This window comes from Amborella trichopoda, chromosome 6, assembly GCF_054954075.1.
Source record: "Amborella trichopoda isolate Santa Cruz 75 chromosome 6, AtrichopodaSantaCruz75HAP2 v2.0, whole genome shotgun sequence".
NCBI lineage: Eukaryota > Viridiplantae > Streptophyta > Magnoliopsida > Amborellales > Amborellaceae > Amborella > Amborella trichopoda.
Genome location: NC_142341.1, coordinates 6,726,864 through 6,748,242, shown reverse-complemented (window position 1 = coordinate 6,748,242; position 21,379 = coordinate 6,726,864). Strand labels below are relative to the sequence as shown.

Below are 21,379 nucleotides of genomic sequence, written 5' to 3'. Positions count from 1 at the left end.
AAATTGGCCAAATCATTTTGATTTATTGGAGGGAAACTTTGTGCTAGCCTTAGCTCGCTAGTAGGAACTAGCCTCAACTGGGTGCCAGCCTTGGCCCTAGCGCAAGGCCGGTCCCTACAAGTCTGGCTAGAGACTGACCCAACTTGAACAAAGCCAAAGAGGCCCTAGGCGAGCGCAAGCCCTAGTTTTTGTTGGAGTAGGACCGGATCGGGACACAGCCAACCTAAGTAGACAAATGAAAAACAAAGAGTAGAAAATGGCAGGCCTGATAAAGGACTTGGCCCAACCCTTGACTGGCCCTGCTCTCGAGTCGTCGTGGTCTGGCCATGGTGCCACATTTTGTTGCCCCAACATTAGCTTTATTGGGCCAGACTATCTAGGTACGGCCAGCCCAACCATTTTTTGCCCACACCAACGACCCCGGTCACAAATGGAGGAAAATGGGAGTGAGCAATTTTAGGCATGGATATATTAAGGAAGAGAGAGAGAGAGCACTATATTTTAGAGAGTTATTAGAACCCAAACACCTACCAAATTGGATAGGGATTGCTCTCATTTCAAAATAAGGGGACAAAATGGATAGGGATTAGTGTTGGATTTATGTGGTTTTTAAATGCTTTATCAGGGCTTATATGAGCATTTTATACAGTGACACATGGGAGTGTGGTCTTTTTGTGGACCATATTAGACAAATGCAATTTGCCAATACTTGGATTGAGATCGATATACTAGGCTATTCAAGTTTGGGAAAACTCAAGATACCTGGGTATAGGGATCTACCGAAAAGGATTTAGTGGGTTAGCCCTTTATGAGGTTGGATCATGCCCAGATGAGAGCCAAGTGACTGTATGGCTCTTACGTGTGATGAATAGCCTTCAGAGACATGGCTAAAATCTCATCGTTATATCATCACATGGCATGTACATAAATAGTTATTTTGATATTCGCCAAGGGGGGTGAAGAGCGTACATGTGTGAGAGATTGCCCATATACACCATAGAGTCATGTTGTATCATGGTCTCGAGGACCATGATTTTTTTTTTTGTCTCTAGGGGAGAACCTGAAATTTACAAACTAAAATTGTGCCAATAGTCAATTGGCTGACTTTAGTGGTTCAATCATAAGCCCTACAGTTGACTGTAGATCATGGGAACTACTGGGTTAGTTTGAGAAAGCTAGGTGGATCGTGGTCCGCTATTGAACGTGAAATGCTCCTATATATTGATAATTTTTTAAATCTAACGGATCCGATTCCCATTAAAATTAATTAGTTTTAATTAAATTTATGATATATAATTTTTAGAGTATTTAGTGAATTTTTGCGAATCTTATGATATTTTATTTTTGTTATTTGGATTTATAAATTAAGATAAATTAATTTTTCAATATTTTAAATAAAATATAAGATCTATATAAAATATTTTTTAAAATTATATAGGTTCCTTCATAAATATGGGGTCTAATTTAAAACATGTGGGATTAGATGGAACCCACGTGTGACAACGAAAGGTAGCACGCCCTACCCATTGACTTGTTCTCAAGATTGGGTAATAATTGTGGTATGTTTGTTCGTTTATCTTTTGGGTATAGCCAACTTGATTGAATATTTGAAATATTTAGTAAATAATTGAATCAAATTGGTTGATCCAATAAACAAGGATGGGACATACTAAAAAATAAAATATATTTTATTTATTTAAATATTTGATGAGAATATGTATAGAAAAATGGAGGATAAAGGTTTAGCTATCCCTTTGAATCTTAATGGCCGAAGATAAGGCCCTATCTTTATAGGTGGCACGCAGAATATAAGGTTAGGTGGCATGACGAAGATACTATTAGGTTGAAGTGGTTTGATTTTTTTTGGTAGATTCCTAAATCTCTCCCTTTCTTTAGCAAGACTAAGGCATTGAGACCGATCGTAGATCTTGAGTACCATCAAAAAGAAAAAACACGGTGTGAGGAGTGTACTAAACCCAATTGAGCTAATATTTGACAAGTTTACTTCTCTAATTTTTTTTTTTTTGGTGATTTAATCTTCTCTTCACATAAATAAATGAGTTAATGTTTTTTATTTAAGAAACTGTATTCGATAATAATAGCAAGTGAGAACCATGTGTATTTTATTTTATTTATTTGTTTTAAGAGTTATTTGTTTGTAATTGGATACTGTGAGTGGTCTTACTGGCGTAAGAATAAAAAAAATAAGAAAAAAAAGTAATTTATATCCACCCTACTGGATCACATAGTCCAATTTTCAATTGACATTCAAGTTGCATCACATATTTAGAAATAAAAAATAAAAACAATAAAAATATATAATGTATTATTAAAATGAATTATAAATCTTAATTTCCCATAACAACCAATAAAAACCAACCATCTAAAATTATTGATCAATTGTATTTTACTTCAAGCCAACCAAGGGACCGGTCCACTATTTAGCCGATTTTGACAAATAACATTAAAAACAAGTGAACACTCGAAAAAAGAAAAGAAAAAAAACAACATCACGAACTCCTACTCTTAAACATCCAAATCATGGGAGGTTGTTGTAGTAGCGTTATGCCTTAGTTACCACATCGTGTTTTCCATTCCTACGAACGCTACCATATTAATACCTCCAAAAAAATCTCCTAAACTATTTGAAAAAATGGGCAAGAGGCCTGTCATCTGTCTTCTACATTGAATTACCAAAAAAAAAAAAAAACTCATCAAAAGAAAAAAAACATCCAATATGTTGATACGTTTGTTAGCCGGAGAAGGATATGTAGTTGGCAATGGCCCACCCTAATGCTATGACCCATCTCTCCCTCAGACGGGCCAAAATGTCCCCTAGTAAATGTGCCAGTCAACATGGCACTATTTCTAGTAAATTAATTCCAAGGAAATAAATAATTCCATTTATACCAATTTATTATGTGAAAATACAGGGCGCCCATAACTGGTGAAGCACTGCATTGCTTTTGGCATAAAACTGGCGCGAACGCAAAAGATGGGAGAAAACGTTAAAACCTAACTGCGCAATAGACGGATGACACGTGCTGTATTGTAGTCGTGTATCATATTAATCAACGGCTGAGATTCATGCTCAGAGACAACTTCGTGCAGCCTCATGTCTTACATCTCTTGTGGGCCTCGCAGCCGAAATATGAGAATTTCGGATAAGTTTCAATGATTTCGAGGATTTTGCAAGTAGTGTTTGTTGACTTTTTTTTCCGTTGAAACGTACCGGGAATGGGCATACCGTTTAAAATTATTTACATGAGTGCCATTCGAGGTCCTTTTTTTTGTACACGATGGAAATAGCCTTCGTATTGCTTAAATTACCAAACAAGTCTGAGCCAATACTACCGAGGGTCGCAATTGACCACAGTTAGCAAGTCGGGGAAGATCAGGCCCACCATAAAGTCGAGAATAAATCATTTTTATTTTAAAAAATCAAATAAAAAAGTAAGTTAAAAGTAAGGATCAGCAAAAAATACTTTATATAAAAATCCAAAAGAAGATATGTACGTAAAAAAACGGACACAATAATAATAACGGAAACTATTCGGTAGAAACGTAATAACAGAAACTATAAATAAGTATGTAATTTTTCTTTTATTTATATATATATTATGTATGTTATTTTAATTTTATTTACCTTATCCAACCCAACTCTAACCTTGATAGGGCTAGGGCCAGGTTTGAGCGAGGCTTGTTAAGCTAAGTTAGGGCTAACCCTAAGGGGAAGACGGTCAAGGGTGGGCCAGCCCAATGTTGGCCTATTGCCACCTCTAAAGTCAACATTTAGGGGGGAGAGAGAGGGTGGTCTATGTAGTTTGAGGGCCGGTTGGAATGACAATTGATTTTATCTGTTTATTATTTAAAGTTAATATATTTGGGATAATATTATTTCATTAAGTATATAATAGCTATCTTGTATTATAATTAATAGGGATAATCTAGAGAAAAAGTTTATATAGGGCCGAGGCTCTAAACAATCAAATTGAAGCCCACTACAAAAAATTCACTAGAAGAAGTTCTTTTGATGCTCAAATTGATCATCTCGACATCAAGATGTATGGATATGATAAAAAAATGGATTTCATGGTTTGAAAATAATGTATTTTGTAATGCATTTTTTGACCGTTAATTTTCAAGATTTTCATATATATGTCGATGTACACTATTTTTTAAGCTTTAAACTTTATAAATAATATATATATATATATTTTAAGGCTATCACAAACATTTCCAGTATTGAAACCACATTTCTCGACACTCCTATTTGATAGCCTAGGCTCTATACAAACCACACCTTAGTGTAGAATACCCTATATTAATGATGAATTTAGAATTTCCGCTCTAATTTTTTTTGACAACAAAATGCTCTTACGGTAATTAGAGTTACATTAACAATAATATTGTAATTTTTTTTTGAGAACGACATATTTGTAATTTTAATTTTTTAAAGGGATCTTCCAAAATACGTTGTACTAACAATGAATTTAGAATTTTCTACTTTAAATTTTTGATAACATATTGCCTTAACAAATGTAAAAATTACATTGCTTGTTTGAAATTTTTAAGAACATATTTGTAATTTTAAATTACTTTAAACATCCACTTATTATTCAAATTTTTAAGCACATATGAGTATTTTAGGTATCAAAATAGAGATGCGCGTTAACTTGATTATTCAGAGCCTCATCCTTATATAAACTCTTTCCATAAAGTAAATATTACTTTTCAAAAGATGAACTTTTACATAAAATTGCACATAAGTTTATCTCACTAGAGATGAAAAATATATTTTAAGGCTATTACAAAGATTTTCTATATTGAAACCACATTTCTCGACATTATTTGAAGGTGAGGGTTACGTTGATTGTTAGATCCTCGGCTTTATAGAAACCGATATTTTTAGATTTGTTTCATATAAAGTTTTCCTTTAAGGATGAAGTTTCTATAAAGTGTAGGTTTTATGAAAGTAAATAAATCTTCATCTCAAATTCTTGTTTGGAAAGCACAAAAACGAAAATATCTATAATGGCTCCAAATTAAAATTTCAATACAAACAATAACAATTTGAAACCCAAAACGTATTACAGATCTTGCGGATCTTTGAACACTGCAAAATAGATGATTTTGATAATAATATACACTATATTTAGAGTTTAAAATTCTAATTTTTTGCACAACCATAATATTCAAGCTAAGATGATCTATTTAATTATTTTCCAATGCTTGGGTGACAATTTCCGACGAATTAAAGGGTGAGGCTTCAAGCTATCAAACCATTTTCCTTAATATCTAAATATCTGATGGAGTTATAGGAGAGAGAAGAATAAAGTCCGTATGTACGGCTGACACTGTTCTACTCGGTATTCCAGAGATGCAAGGGGCAGATGGAAAACAAACACCAACCCCATCTGTAGACAAAATTTTGAATGCGTGACGTTTTAGTAAATTTTGAAGAAGTCTAGGGCATCCCCGTAATTTATTTAAGCCTTTTCACCTACGGCACCATATTTGAAATCCAAATTTCACCGAAAGTCCGCCGAAATATTATTCCATACACTGCAAGTCTTGGAACCGGTGGACTTAACCAGGACACCGTTTCCCGTTTCAAGTGCTGATGAAACGCCGAAAAATATTACCGAAATTTAAACCCTGAAAATAAATCAGGCTCGAATAGAAGCAGCGTTTGGGAAGCGCGAATTTCAAAAAAGCATCTGCCAAAATTCAAATCTCTTCCTCCGTTCCCCTCTCTCTCTCTCTCTCTCTCTCTAAATCCTTTCATCCCTCTCTCTTTCTCTGTCTCGATTCATGCTTCTTCCTCTGTCTCTCTCTTAATGGATTCATTCTTATCCCCTCCGCTTCTTTCTGTTTCACTCTCTCTCTCTCTACTATAAATAGGCCGCCGGCAATGTTCCTGGATTCTCTCCTTTTCGCCGGGAAATCGAATCAGCTTGCCCAAATCAAATGCAGTGGAAGAGGGACAAAGTTTGCCTGAAATCGAAGAACTGCAAGAGAGAGAAATACCATTTTAGAGAGAAATAGAGATGCCCATTTTTAGAGAGAGAAAGAGAGCCACTTGTAAGGGGAGAAGACCCACTTGGGCATAGAGACGGAGATATAGCTAAAGATACAGAAAGAGCTACTTTTAGCAAAGAGGTAAAACGGCATTAAGAGAGAGAGAGAGAGAGAACCAGAGGAACGCCTTTACACAGAAGCAGACCTACTTTGAAAGAGAGACCCACTTTGAGAGAGAAGACCCACTTAGAAGGAGAGAGTGCCATTCGAGAAAGAGAGAGAAAGAACCAATTAGGGGGAGAGAGACCCACACATAGAGAGAGAAAGAGCGACCCACTTAGAGAGATTGAGAGAGAAAGAGATCCTGGTAGCAATGGCAGAAGAGCTCCCATGTGATGGAGATGGCATGTGCATGGCCTGCAAGAAAACCCCACCTGAAGCAGATCGTGTCGTCTGCAACACTTGTGGAACGCCATGGCATATCCATTGTCTAAGCAACCCGCCTGATCTTCTTGCTCAGCCATTTGTATTTGAGTGCCCTGACTGTTCTCTCCCTCCATTGACCGGAAATCAGAAAGGAAAGCAGCCATTAATGGCCTTAAAGTCTGATGGTTTGATCTCATCGATTAGGGCAATACAAGAAGATCAATCTCTCTCCGACAGAGAGAAGGCAAGGCTAAGGCAACAACTCATGTCTTCTCCCTCCAAAATTGGTAGCTCTAATGGTGATAATGAAGAGGAGAAGAATGAGGTGTTGGGCCTTCTCGATGAAACCCTAAATTGCTGTTTCTGTATGCAACTATTGGATAGGCCAGTCACTGTAAGTAATTTACCCTTAGTTATTTTCTTAATCGCTCTTGCTTATTTTTTAGTAAATCAAGGATTTGTTGCATTTTTTTGTTTTTTGTTATTTTAAATTTTACTTATTTTTTTGGGGTAAGTATTTCTCATTAATGCAGGATTCATGTGTGATTATCTATCTAATATCGATTATTTGGGTTACTTTGTATTTTCCATTTTTTACTTTGCCATATTTACTGAAACATGATACATGCATTCTTTTGTTTTTTGTTCTTTGAATATGTGAGAACTTTTTGTAATTTTCACTTTTTCATTGCATTTATCTGTTCTTGAGAAATTTAGGATATTTTTAAATCTTGATTTTTTGGGATTAATTTTTCCCCCTTTTTTTCCTTCATTTTTTAGTATTTTTTTTTTGGCTTTTATATCTAGGTTTCTTCATTTTACGGGGTCTTCTCTCTACTCTTGCTGTCTCTGTCTCTGTCTCTTGATGTTATTTATCGACATGTCCTCGTCATAGCCCATCACCATCATCTTGTTTCTGATTATTCTCGCTTTTACATAAAGTAGGATTCAACATTATATTTTCCTTTTCTGTTTTTCCCCTGCTATTTGTTTTTGAGTTATTTTCTGATACTGATTTCCACTACTGTGGTTTTCCTTTTATCCCCGTGTACTTTGTTGCCTTTTTTTCCATCTCCTTGGGTTCTCTCTGTGTTTTCTTCTTCCGGGGGTCTCAATTTTTTATTTTTTATTTTATTTATTTATTTATTATTTGTTTTTTTTGTGTTTTCTGCGTCTCTCTCTTTGTTGTGTTTTCTGCCTCTCTCTCTCTCTGTTGACCATTTTGTTATTGATGTTCCTGTTTTTGCATCTTTATTGTTAGTTTTATCTTTTATGTCCCCCCTTGTCCATCTTTCTTACTATACCATTTTTGTCACCTAGGTTTCCACTTATTTTGTCATTTTCTTCATGGTATTATTTTGTATCTCTTCCTTCCTTTCTAGGGCATTTTGGGTTCTCTCTCTCTCTCTCTCTTCCCTTATTCATCATTTTTCCTTGTAAGTTCTCAATTTTCCTGTTGGGACTGCGACTCTGTTGCTGTTTCTCTTTCATGTCATTCTTGCCATTTCTTTCCCTTTTCCTTCAACCCTTTGTATTGTTTGTACGAGGTCGCGTGGGTGGGTTTCATCTTTCATCATTCATCATCATCTTCTTCCTTCTCTCTAGTGCGGCCATCATCTAACTGTGTTGTTTCTCTCTCATCCCCCTACTTGGACAGACACCCTGTGGCCACAACTTCTGTTTAAAATGCTTCCAGAAATGGGTTGGTCAAGGCAAGAGGACGTGTGCCAAATGCCGAAATGCCATTCCCTCAAAAATGGTATCTCAGCCAAGAATCAACTCAGCCATGGTTGTGGCCATAAGAATGGCCAAATTGGCAAGGACATCTAATTCTAGTGGCGCTGCACCCAAAGTTTATTACTCTGTTCGAAATGAGAATCGACCGGACAAACCCTTCACTACTGAGCGAGCAAAGAAAGCTGGAAAGGCCAATGCATGTAGTGGAAAGATATTTGTTACGATTGCCCCTGATCATTTTGGGCCAATTCTTGCTGAGAATGATCCAGAGAGGGGACAAGGTGTTCTTGTTGGTGAGAGCTGGGAGGATAGAATGGAGTGTAGGCAATGGGGTGCTCATCTTCCTCATGTTGCAGGAATTGCAGGCCAATCAGATTATGGAGCACAGTCAGTTGCACTTTCAGGTGGGTATGAGGATGATGAGGATCATGGAGAGTGGTTCCTTTACACTGGAAGGTGAGAAGAACCCCCACTATTGTCTTGTTTGCATTCTTGTTGGTTCTCTATACGTTTTGTTTCACTGTGTAGCTGTTGGTGAAATATAGGGATTTTAAGGTGAATTTTGAAGAAGCCATATCATTCCTCAGTTATGGTTTTTTTGATTTTGTTTCCTTATCTCTTTCTATCGTACAACCTGTTTTCCTTCTCATTTGCGTAATGATTGTTTGATTTTTGTTTCCTACTAATTTGGCAACTCAGTTCCTTGTGAGCAATGATGTGTTTGTTAGCCTTAGGTGTTCATCAACCTTTTCTTTTTCTTTCCTATATTGCTTGGCAGCAGTTGTTACCACTTGAAATTTTCAATTGGTATTCTTTCATAGATTGAATGTTACTCTTATAATTTATTTATTGTTATGATTGGTTTTCTTTTTCATTAGTTGTGTTTGTTTTGATGTAATTTTATGTTCTTTCTGATGACTTATCATTACTTGTACTGTGTTGTGTTCTTATCGTTTGTAATGGATAAGGTTTTGGTGCATCAGTTGATGCTCCTATTGAAATGCGGTCCACAGTCTATCTTAAAGATGGATCATGGATATAAACATAGTGATTGTGAATTTGAAATGGAGAGCAAAAGAAGAAGATTTGGAACCTCTAAAATAGGTTACTCATACCTATTTTTTGCATCGCATTTAATTATTTGCTGATTATCAGATTTTCACTAGTTTTCTAATTTGCTGTAAAATCACTGATTTAAAGCAGCTGAATGACTTAGGATATGTTAATCTTAAATCCATGGAAAAACGGGGTGGAATGTGTGTCTGGGATGCCGAATTTCTTCTTGTAAGTAATCTAAAGAGATGAGCATTGTTTTACTTATGGGAGAAACCATTAAGGTTGACTGAGTCACTGTCCAATAAATGGATGGATAGCGATTGAGAGTGTGAGACCTACTGCCTAAGTCATGTCATGTTTTGCTGGGTCATTCTCTCCCATCCCTGTCCATTCATTGATGGTGATGAAACGTGTGACCACTCTTTTCCTATGGTCATGTGGGAAGATAGTATGCATTCCCCTAAATTATCTTGAAGCTTTATTGTGTTTGTATTGATGAATATGTAAATATGTTTAAGTAAGACCTCTATTCATAATACATGCTTAAGTTTTGTTGTTTTTTATTGGCAATTGGTCATTGCCTTCTGGGTTTGGTGTTTGATTTCAAAATTTTATCATTGCCGTCCATTGTGTTTGTGATTTATTTGCATAGATGACTTTAGTGTATGTTGTAACAGCGGGGGAAGAGACCTTAGCGGGAATAAAAGGACAAACAAAGAGCATTCTTTTGACCAGAAGTTTGATAAGTCAAATGAGGCATTGAGATTGAGTTGCAAGAAGGGTTATCCTGTTCGTGTTGTTAGGTATGATATTCCTAAATTTAGCATATTGTAAAGCATTCTACTTGGCAACTGTTAATCAGATCTTATATCTGTCATTCTTGCGAGTTACTTATTTGTATCAGTATCACGAACTGTATTTTGTTGACATGCAACTTGCTTGAAATGTTCTTTGTTCCTTCCATTTCTTATGTTAAGTTGACATGCAACTTGCTTGAAAGATATTGACATGAAGAACAATTATTTTTGGTGCTACTTTTGAAATGTGGAACACAAGATTGATTCTGGTTAAAACGATGAACTCAATTTCAGTATATGATGGAGATGCAATGTTGATGATTTCTGTGGTCAGCACGATTTGATTTCTTGATGGAGTATTAATCTTGTCTGGATTTTGTATAGAATCCTAGCCGGATATTTATAACAACACTGTGCGAATTTTGGACGCTTATAATTTGTTCTTGTTGAGCTGGTTTTGAGAGGCATGTTTATTCTATATGGGATGGTTATTGTTCATGAAATATCTTGGCACCAGGGATAGTAATAGTCCAAGAGGCATATGCAAACTGAATATAGAGAAGACATGCTTCTGTAAAGTGTAAACTAGGTCTTCCATAATTGTGTGCATGGTTAGGTTTGACACAACATAAGTGTCCTTCAAATCTCCCAACCGCATCAACAAGTTTAAATTTTGTCATTCAATAAATGGCTCGAATCTGATATATGAAGCTCATTAAACCATGGCCATTTTCACCCACTAATTCAATCATACTTGTTTAATATAGGTTTCTACAAGTGAAAGATAGGATATTAATTGTGTGTCTCTTTCTCTCAATGTACCATTTCTGTCTTTGAAAAATTGATTATATTAATTTATAGAATCTTCTTGTGCGTGAACATGGTAAAAGAGCGTTTTACAGAGTTACTTCTGAAATTGCTAAAATATTTTGGTCTCATGAATGTTCTAAACTCACAAAATATCTTTTTTCATACATGTCATATGGACCTTCTGCTGCCTCACTAATATAATTAGATGAACAACCTCAATGTGTGGCTCATTCATTAAAAAAAGGCCAGTATTGTTGGACCGGTTTACTTGTAGTAAGCCCATCATTGTGCCGCTTCTACTTGATGGAACAGAAAAATGAGGAGTTTTTTAATCATTCTGTGCTCTAAATAACAGGCAGCACTTATGTAAAGTTGCAGAGAAAGGGATCTACTACTACGAAAGGGACCCGATTAGTTTTCTGCTTTTTATGCTCTCAAGTAAAAGAGGCGGAGTGGTGGACTTATGTAAGTTAGGCGGTCACTGAGCCAAAATTATCTAAAATTCAAAAGTGCCCTTACGAAGTAAATTTATGCATATGAGGAGCTAAACCGTTACTGTAAGTGTTGGACTTGGTCATCATTGTGCTGAAGGATGAAAAAGAATGGTTCATCATTAAGTTGGTCTTGGAGGACCCGAGCAAGTTGCTACCTGAGATTTTTGCTGGTCATGGAACTTGAAGAGCTTGACTTTGTGCCCTCTTTTGACATGAAAGCTATTGTACTCAAATTCTCTTTTAAATGCAAAGATTTTATGGTTTACAATGGAATCTCTTGGAACAGGATGGGGGCATTAGAATGCTTGCTAACTCCTCTCTCTCTCTCTCTCTCTCTCTCTCTTTCTCTCTCTCTCTCTCTCTCTCTCAATCTTAGTCTTCCCTTTGGGATTTGATTTTTTTGGACACGTGTAATTTCCTCATTTGTGTTAGTTTAGTTTATAATTGTGCATTTTGCGTGAATTGTGTTGTAAATTTAGTACATATTGGTTCCATTAGGCTGTGCCTTTCATGGACATGTAGCTAATAAACATATGCCGCAAATGAAGGGATGGACACATTGTTGATTATTTTCTCATGTTGAAAGAAGTTAGGATGCGTGGCATTAAAATGTCATACAATACAGAAAACCATACCTTTATTCATTTTATGATATTATACTGATAAAACATAATTATTATTATATTTACGGCTTCCGTTATATGATAGGAGAAATCATTCTCCATAATATTGGGATTGTAATTTGGAAACACCATTGTTACCTCTGATCATGAAACAAATCTTTCATTTCCCAAAACAGAATTCTAAAATCTACTTAAGGCAATTATGGGGCAACTTGCTTGGAGGAAATGAGTTTACGGTAAATACTTCCTTAGAACAGCAATACATTTTAAGTAAGTTACTTTGATTGGTAGTTATTCTAATCTTGTGAAGATGACAAAAATGTACTTTGATATCATATTTGATTTACATAAATTGAGCATAACACAATCTTAGAGAACCAATCTCCTTAAGAAAACTTTTAATTGTGTCATTTTTGGATCAATTGGGTCTGATCGTGGTTCAAATTCAACTGGGCCTGCGCAAGTCAATCAGTTCATCTCGTGGTGCAACCTAACCCAACGAGCTTGCGTGAGGAACTATGGTTGCATGCTCTTCTCGTTGTGCCACCATTGCTGTCCAACTTTGATTAGTTAAGAATGCCCTTAAGGGGTGCATTGTACAAATCCATTCTTATAGCATCGTATATGTGCGGTTAATGTTTTGCAATTTGTTGAATGTGTTTTCCTTCATATTTCTATAATGACTTTCTCATCCACGTGTGAAATCTGAGATATACATAGCGCAAGACAAGTATATATATATATATATATATATATATATATATATATATATAATATCAAAGTTGGATAAAAATGAAAACTATGGAACACCTTCAAGAAAGAAAAACCATAAAGTAAAAAAATATAAAATAAAAAAGATTACTTGATATAAGTTATTTATTGGGAGATTACGTAAATTTGTATTAAATTTATTATGTTATATTAGTTTCTCTTCTGTGACGATTTTCAATTAAGACTGGTAAAATTGCATTTTTAATCTAGACTCCTATCTTTAAATTATCATAAATGCAAATTGAGAAATGACGTAGTAGGAAAGGGTCTTGTTAAATTATATGAGTTCCCAGCCTGTAAATCAAGCTTAAATATGTTCGAGCATGGCTTGCATGGGTTGAGCCTCAACTTGATCATTGTTTGAACCTTGAGCTTGAACACCTTCTTGGGTTTGCTTGAATTCGACCTCTCAAGGGGATGTAAGCTTGCGCTTGACTTTGCTTGACTGATTTATATAACAAGTCTGTAAGGAGCTGCACTCTGACATGATTTAATTTAAGTTTGATGATACATACATACATGCATATTGTTATTTATATGCATTACATGTTGAACAAGCTTAATGGATGCATGTATCATCTTGTGCTTGGCTTGGCTTGTCAAGTTGTAAAAAGTTTTGTTTGAGCTTGGCGCATTAGGAGCTGGACTGATGCAGCCTGGCTTTTTGACAGCCATACTTCCGATCAATCAATGGTGGATTCGACCTAAAATTCGACCTAAACTTGCATGAGCCAAGTGGTAGGTCATGCTCGCTTCCCATCACCGTCCAATGATTATTTGTGCAGTAATAGATTGGATACTCGGTGGAGTCGGATCTTTCTTATGCTTTTTCATTCAATCTTTCAAAACTTACAATCTAAGAGGGCCATAACCCGGTGCTGGTTCGGCCTAAGCAGGGTCCCAGGAGGGGTGGACTGGAAACGGTCCTAACCTTTGGCATATGCACAAAGTGGCCGCTTTCAGGACCCGAACCAACACGCTTGCGCTGGCTACCCGAGCCTTTTACCTTCACACCAACTGACAGCCCCTAAGGATTTAAGGATTACAATCTGACGTAGAAAATTAGTGGTGTATAACATTATAGATTTAAGGATTGCTATTGACCAATTTTAGTTTTTTAAATTTTCATAGTCCTTTTTTTTTTCTTTTTCTTTTGTAATCTTACTTTGTGTTTGCACCTTCTATTTAGTCAATTACTCGTTCCTATCTTTAGATAACTTGTTTGAAATTGTTGTTCTCTCTCTCTCTCTCTCTCTCTCTCTCTCTCTCTCTCTCTCTCTCTCTTTTGTAACATACCTTCCTAGTTTATCCTTCTTGTATTGAGGCGTTACCCTCCGTTTATTGAGGCAACTTATTTGTTTTGTCTTACTTTTTAAGCAATATATTTCTCAACAATTAAATAAGGGAGGATTTACTGCAAAGTTTACTCTCCGTATGTATTGGAATTAGGCTACGACCAGAGTGTAGGAACCTCAATCTTTTTTGCCATTCAGTGGGGTCATGGTGGAATTCAAAACTTGATGTTTGTGCTTGGGCCCACCCTGTAACCACCAATCTCAATGCCCAATTTCCTAACATGATTTAAGAACTTGGTCTTCACTTTTATATCCGATCTTTGCGGCCTATGTGGACTATTCATATTTGAAACAATGTGTATGGCACATGTGGATACCATGCATTAAAAACATGCACAGAACATATAAACTGCGCACGTTTAAAAAACACATGTACCATATGTGCACTGCATGTAGTTAAACAACTGCAGTTCTTTTCGAAATTGAATGTGTGCTGCGTAAGCAGACTGTGTGTAGGCACATGGCAATAGGCAATGCCAGCTTGAAAGGATAACATTGGTGTTGTACTATAAATAGTATAAGCTTCCTGCATGAATGTTGTGTTTTATTTGTTTCTTTATTAGCTCTGGTTTGAGGTAGAGACTGAGACTGGCAGGTGGTGGGGGATGTAGGCGATAGCAAAGTGTCATAGGGTTCCATCTAATTCACCCTGTAGAAGGCTGAATGGTGATTTATAACTTCTGTCCTTATCTGAGGCCCTCTTGCTCGAAAATATTTTTGTTGTCCAACGACTCCAATCTGTTCTTATTTTTGTGGCTTGCCACGCTGTAACTCAAAGGCTGATAGTCCCTGTTGTCTTCCTTTTATACGTTGACATTGGGTTTCGAAGAACTTGGGTTTCATTATTCTTTGCACTATTTTCTCTCCCCTCTCCCTTCATCGTGTCTTGATTCTTCTCCACAATATCCACTGTCTTCCTTGTTATCATCCTCTCTAGTCTTAGTCCCCTCTTCAATGTTAATTTGGACCGTCTCTATGGTATCTTTGAGCTCTTGGTTCCCCTGAGGCAAAACAAGCAATTTCAATCACCATTTATATGCAGTAGACGTTTTTTAGCCTCGTACACATGGTTTCGGAAGACGGTGATGTCTCTTGGCAATTCTTGTGCCTCACTATGGTCCTTCCATATGGTCCTGCAAATGCACCTTGTAGGATCCAAATGGTGAGTTGAAGGATCACCACTTCCGGGCATAGTTGGCAGCCGAACTCCTTGAGGAAATGTGCAACAATAAATCATAGTAGTGACAAATTTTCAATAATGTTTGGAGATCAATAAGTATTCTCACCTAAGTACTTTCAAATGCTACAGCCTTCCTTCTAAAGTTGAATAAAAACAAAGCTTTGGCTCTTGTTCACTTTTCCCTGCTGGTTGCATGTGTCCTACTTGAGGTTAGTCGTCTTGGTTGAGTTCATCCATGTCTATCACATTCTCATGAGAAGTTTTTAGGATATAGTCCTCATTCTATAATTTTGGGAGCAATATATTTGCTCAGATTTAGACTATTCATTTAATAATTGTGCTGCCCTTTTAAAAAAAATTTGGATGGCTTGACCTTTATCTTCATTTGAAAAATTCATTTTTTATGTCTCTCATATTTTCCCAGTTAACAATCCCAAAATTAAAAAGTGGAAAAATGGTTAATTCAATTTCTGGATTGAAAGTGCCAACAAAGCGAAATCTAATTTGTCTCCACTCTCTGATAGAATCGGAGTAAAATTACTCATGTCAGACTTTGTTGTGGCTACTTGAACAGGTCTCATAAGGAGAAACGCTCTTGTTATGCACCAGAAAGTGGTGTGAGGTATGATGGCATTTATAGGATTGAGAAATGCTGGCGCAAAGTTGGAATTCAGGTTGGGCTCTATCTCTATTTTTCTGTACTGTTTCTTGATATTTCCACTGACCTCCAAAGAATATAGAAATTTGTTGGTGATATTTGGGCTGCCGGTTTCAGGGCTTTAAAGTTTGTCGGTATCTGTTTGTTCGCTGTGACAATGATCCTGCTCCATGGACAAGGTTTGCTTCCTAAACTAACTTGTGCATGGGAGAGAGTTTTTTCATTTATGTGTATGCCTATGTCAAGAACTAGCAGGACCCAGAGTTTCTTAATTTTTGTGTATTTCCTATATCAGGGTCTTACATTGGTGAAGACTTTCGTAGTTTTTCTGTAGGTTCTATATCAAGCACTTGCATGAATCATAGTTTCTTAATTTTGTATAACATTTTTCTCTTTGATTCTAACATGACAGTGATGAGCATGGAGATCGACCGAGGCCTCTGCCCACAATCAAGGAGTTAAGCAAGGCGACAGATATTACTGAGAGGAAAGAGAAAGCTTCGTGGGACTGGGAGGTATGAAGAATTTTCTGTATTGCCCTTTCTCATTTTTCACTTGGAACACCAAAAATTAATTGTGGATCTGTGTTTGTGTCTCTCTATCTTTGCATGTGTGCATGATGAAATAGAAACCTCCTTAGCCCTGTGTGCTTGACCATTTTGCAATTCATGTATCTTTTGTCTGTTTTTTGGAAGACCGACAGATAACGTAGGCCCCACTAGCTTATAGCTACATATGAGCCCAACTGCTCAGATTCAATCTGGACCGATCCAATGATCACAATTGCATGTCGTGTTTGAATTTTAATGTTTTTTCTATAAATCTAAATCATTTGAAAATTTGGGCATGTGTTCTTTAAAAATAGAATAATCCAATAAAAGTATCAAAATAATATTTCGCGTAAAATAAATAGACCAAAATACCTTTGAAACTTTTTCAGAGGTATTTTGGTCAATTTATATTTTATGAATTATTTTTTTTAATATTTTTATTAGGTGCACCTTGATGAGAAGAATAGACGCCTAAAATTTAATGTGATTTAGATTTGTATAAAAAAATGAAAATTAAAATGCAGAATGATGTCGTGACCGTCAGATCGGCCCAGATTCAATATGTGCAATCTGGGCCGTTGGTCTCATATGTAGCTGTAGGCTAGTAGGCTTATGTCATCATTTTCCATATATATATATATATATATATATGTTTGCTTTTTGCATACAGCTGCATCCGTAGGTGTAGAGGTAAGGTGCACCTTCAAATTTTATCATGGTATATAATTTTGATGTAAAATGTTCTTAGGATTATCTCAAAATCTCTTTTTATATCTAATTATAAAATTTTAAATTTCAAAATTGGTTAAAATCAAGTAGATCTATAGCATATGAAAATCTTGAAAATGGACGGTGTAGATAATATGTTGTAAAATGCACTATTTTTTAGAGTTAAAATCTTTTTATTTTTCATAGTCGTACATCTCGACACCGAGATGATCAATCAAAGGGTTTTCAACATTAAAACTTCCTTTTCCGATGGATTTTTGAGGGGCATCCGTAGTTCTACGTTATAAGGTAGTGTCCTTATATAAAGTTTTTCCTATATATATATATATATGGTTGTGGTTCTTTTATTCAAATAAAGTTTGTGGTGTACCTTTATAGGAAGGAAAGGGGTGGCACTGGGCAAGGCTACCACCCCCCAGCCGTAAAAGTGGTGTGGGGTCTATGGATGATGATGGACGTAGGGTGGTGGGAGCTGCTAAAAGATCACGATCCAACTCTGCGAAAGAAAGACTTTTAAAAGGTTTCTCTCATCTCTCTATTCTCCGATTTAAGCCCGAAGTAATACTGATAACGATGCATTATATTTACAGAAAATTTACGCTCATGTTTGGATTTAAAGTCTTCACAAAAATGGGTAAAATGGCCCTTTTTATGGATGTAGCAGTCTATGAGCTATGATCCATTGTTAGACACTGCTGGTTTCATGATTTTCCCAAAAAACATTACTGAAGTTTGAAAGCTTATATTCTCTTATCATAATAGAGGTACTTATTTTGGTAATGTTTCTGTATTTCCAGACTCTTATTATCTCTCCATTACCATCCATGACCCATCATTTCAATAGATGCTCAACCTTACTCTCTAGATTGTTGCATACCTACCCTTTATGAGCAATGAATAATGAGAAATTTAGAACATCATCCCCAGTAAGACTCTAATCCCAGGGGAAAAATAGGAAGCATCTCATACACTTTCTCATAAAGGAAATGAAGCACACCATACACTTCCGCATAAAGGAAATGAAGCATGGCATACACTTCCTCAGAAAGGAAGTGAAGCACATCATGCACTTTCTCAGAAAGGAAATGAAGCATGCCATACACTTCCTCAGAAAGGAAATGAAGCATGCCATTCATCACCCTTAGAATATCTAGATATCATCCCGGCCTGAGTATTATGCTGTTGAGCACAACTAAAAATTGAATCCCATAGCTAACAAACCTAAATGATGCAAAAAAAAAATACTCGACCTCTAGACACTATTGTGAGTAGATCACAACTTTCCCAAATCTGCATGACTTGCAATGTCGTTGTTTGTTAGATTGAGGTTGGGAGGTCAATTCCTATGTAACTTTGAGCTGTCACGGTTTTCATGACCTTTAGCTTCAAATATTTCAATGCAGAATTCGGATGTCAGCTGTGTCGGAAGGTGATGACCCTTCCACTGACAACTCCTTGCGCCCACAACTTTTGCAAGGAGTGCCTGGAGGGTGCATTTGCTGGACAAAGCTTTGTCCGAGAGAGGACTACTGTGCGAAGTCTTCGGGCACAGAAGATTGTTAAGAAATGCCCGAGCTGCCAAGGAGACATTACTGATTTTCTCCAGAATCCTCAGGTATGTTGCGAGTGAAATGAATTTTCTGCTATTTATTTATCCAACTTTTGCATACAGAGAGAGATCCTGGACTGTGAATTAAGTTAACGATAGCTATATTTGAGCAGGCTCTCAATGATCATTGATGTACTCGAGTGTTTATAGGAATGGTGCTTGAAGTAGGTCTTGGTTATACTTTTTCAGGTGAACCGAGAGCTCAAAGATGTTATAGAGACCCTTCAAAGAAAGTTTGAAGAAGAGGAGGGGTCTAACGCTCCTGAGGACGATAATGAGGAAGGCGAAGATGGAGGAAAGCCTGAAGATACCCTAAAAGAAGAAAAGGGAGAAGGAATGAGCAATTCAGATAACATGGAGAGTCCTGACAACACCAATAATGCTGAACCCCATGGTCCTGGAAGCCCCATTTCGATCTACAAAAGGAAGAAGGTAGAGGTTGAGAGCCCATCTATTTTAGACAGGCAGCCCAAGAAGAAAAAGGAGAATTCAAAAATTTCCAATGAATAGGAACTAAAGGGCAAGGCTGTCCCTCTGAACCACCGCTCTATCAAGTTTTATGGTGACTCTGTTGTTACTGCTCTCTCTTTTAAATCAGTCTGTCCAGAGCAAAATGGGAAATTTTGTCCGACATTGTTGTTTTTGCTTCTTATAAACAATTGATCCCCATTGGTCCAACATTTTGTTGTTTTGTTTCTTATAAACAATTAAAAGGATCTGTAAGGTGATTGCCGATAAGCTTTGACCATATTTTTGATAGAATGCTAATTAGTCCTTTTTGGCATGTCTTACCTTGTGTTTTGTTGCAAAATTACTGTGGGATTGTATATTATGAGACTATCTGTATTTCTTACAAGGTCACGAGCACTTCTACCCAAATTCAATATCAAATTGGATGGCTTGTGATGTATCATGAAGATTGAGAATTTTTTTATAAACTGAGTCTAGACAATGATATGCTCAAAACCATCCAATTTAAAATCTAAAGGACAAAGATGATTGTGAGCTCTTTATATTAAAAGTAAATTATCTTTTTGTATTCTTTGCCCTTTGTTATCTAGGGTACCAGCCATGAAGAAGCATTTGGCTCTTTTAATAGATTCTTAATCAGGATTTGTTCATTCTCGGAAAGGCCTCATACAGTGTATATGCTCTTCTGGGCAAAAAATTGGAATGAGCACATACTAGGTTACATACAATTGAGGATTTGCTCTGTTATATTGCTCTCTCTCTCTCTCTCTCTCTTCCATCCTCTCTTCATTGTTGCAGACCATGATTCTGCCCTTTTTCTCCATATCTTGTCTCATAGAGTAGCACCATGACTCCTGTCGACCTTTTCTTTTCCAGTCTTCCTCTGCTCCCTTATGGCCTTGTTTGTCTTTGAGAAAGCTCAACCATTTTTCACTCCATTTGTGTCCTATTTTTCCAGTGAAGAGCATCTGTTTGTTTGCAATGAAATCAACTCTTAAACTTATTGGTGTTCAAGAACATGCCATAGCTCAGCTCAGGATAAATTAAAGGAAAAGTTTTATATAAGGTTGCAACTTTAAAGTGAAGAATTAAGGCGCACTTCATAAATCCATCCAAAAAGGATGTTTTAATGTTGAAAACCCCTCAAATTGACCATCTTGATATTTAGATGTATAAATATGAAAAAAAAGAAGATTTTGAGTCCCAAATATAGTGCATTTTTAGAACATATTATCCAGGTTGTCTATTTTCAAGTGTTTATAAATCTATTTAATTTGAACTATTTTTGGATTTTAAAATTTCTTATTTGCACTTTTTTTGACGTTTAAAATTTTATAATTAAAGATGAAAATATATTCTTTAACCCTCCTACAACTTCTTACACGAAATTACATCGGAGGTGATGTAATGTTTAAGGTTGCAAATCACATCTTGGATTAGATTCTAATATTTTATTCAAATGAGTCAAGACATACTCTGCTCAAGGACCTTAGGGTTACTAACATAGAATTATCAAATAACAGACATACCCTCGGTTCTTCAAAATTAAAATATAACCAAGGATATTATCATCATTTGGCTCTAGCCATGTAAATTATGTGGCTTGAATTATTTAATTTTTAGAAACACAACTGGTTTTTCATGGTTCCCCACCCTTTGTATGGAAAATTGAAATATATGTTTTTTTTGCAATGTTGTATAATTTTATAAAAAGAAAACTCTTGTACGTGTTGAGGGACACATTTCTATTATTTGTGCCCCCGAGGCATAAAGCATCCATCTTAAAAATGGATGCATATGTGTGGTCCCTTTAAAAATTTTTTTACAACCAATGGTCTATATATTTTTTACATAAAATTACTATTTTTATTTTAAAATTTATTTATTTTTACATATTCATGATCTCCATGTTACAGATTATGTATTCCTTAAAATTTAGGTTCAAAATCCATCTCATGAAATAATTTTTAGTAGGGTGCAGTTGGCATACGGATGCATCCGTAGAGGTAAGGTGGACCTTCAAATTTTATCATGGTATATAATTTTGATGTAAAATATTTTTAGGATTATCTCAAAATCTATTTTTATATC

The 21,379-nt window shown here is 36.0% G+C and overlaps 1 protein-coding gene across 3 annotated transcripts; it reads left to right on the top strand.

The window, feature by feature from the left end:
- Positions 1-5,804: 5,804 nt before the first annotated feature.
- Positions 5,805-19,601, top strand: VIM1 (Zinc finger (C3HC4-type RING finger) family protein). 3 transcript variants are annotated; one of them, XM_006844397.4, is made up of 9 exons: positions 5,805-6,841; positions 8,105-8,640; positions 9,918-10,043; positions 15,845-15,944; positions 16,046-16,107; positions 16,341-16,443; positions 17,587-17,728; positions 18,612-18,823; positions 19,007-19,601. In XM_006844397.4, exons 1-9 carry the CDS (start codon positions 6,395-6,397, stop codon positions 19,325-19,327), a joined length of 2,049 nt encoding a protein of 682 aa, XP_006844460.1. In that variant the 5' UTR covers positions 5,805-6,394; the 3' UTR covers positions 19,328-19,601. The 3 variants fall into 3 exon arrangements, with proteins under 3 accessions (XP_006844460.1, XP_088724965.1, XP_088724964.1); XM_088868839.1 differs by lacking the exons at positions 15,845-15,944; positions 16,046-16,107; positions 16,341-16,443; ... (1 more) ...; positions 18,612-18,823; positions 19,007-19,601 and adding an exon at positions 13,407-13,511; XM_088868838.1 differs by lacking the exons at positions 15,845-15,944; positions 16,046-16,107; positions 16,341-16,443; ... (1 more) ...; positions 18,612-18,823; positions 19,007-19,601 and adding an exon at positions 11,203-11,609.
- Positions 19,602-21,379: the final 1,778 nt, after the last annotated feature.

What these genes read in the sequence shown, in the direction of transcription:
- VIM1 (XM_006844397.4), top strand. Translation starts at nt 6,395, where the DNA reads ATGGCAGAAGAGCTCCCATGTGATGGAGATGGCATGTGCATGGCCTGC. An exon ending in GATCCTGCTCCATGGACAAG is followed by an intron (nt 16,108 to 16,340) that starts GTTTGCTTCCTA and finishes CTAACATGACAG; the next exon opens with TGATGAGCATGGAGATCGAC. An exon ending in AAGCTTCGTGGGACTGGGAG is followed by an intron (nt 16,444 to 17,586) that starts GTATGAAGAATT and finishes GTACCTTTATAG; the next exon opens with GAAGGAAAGGGGTGGCACTG.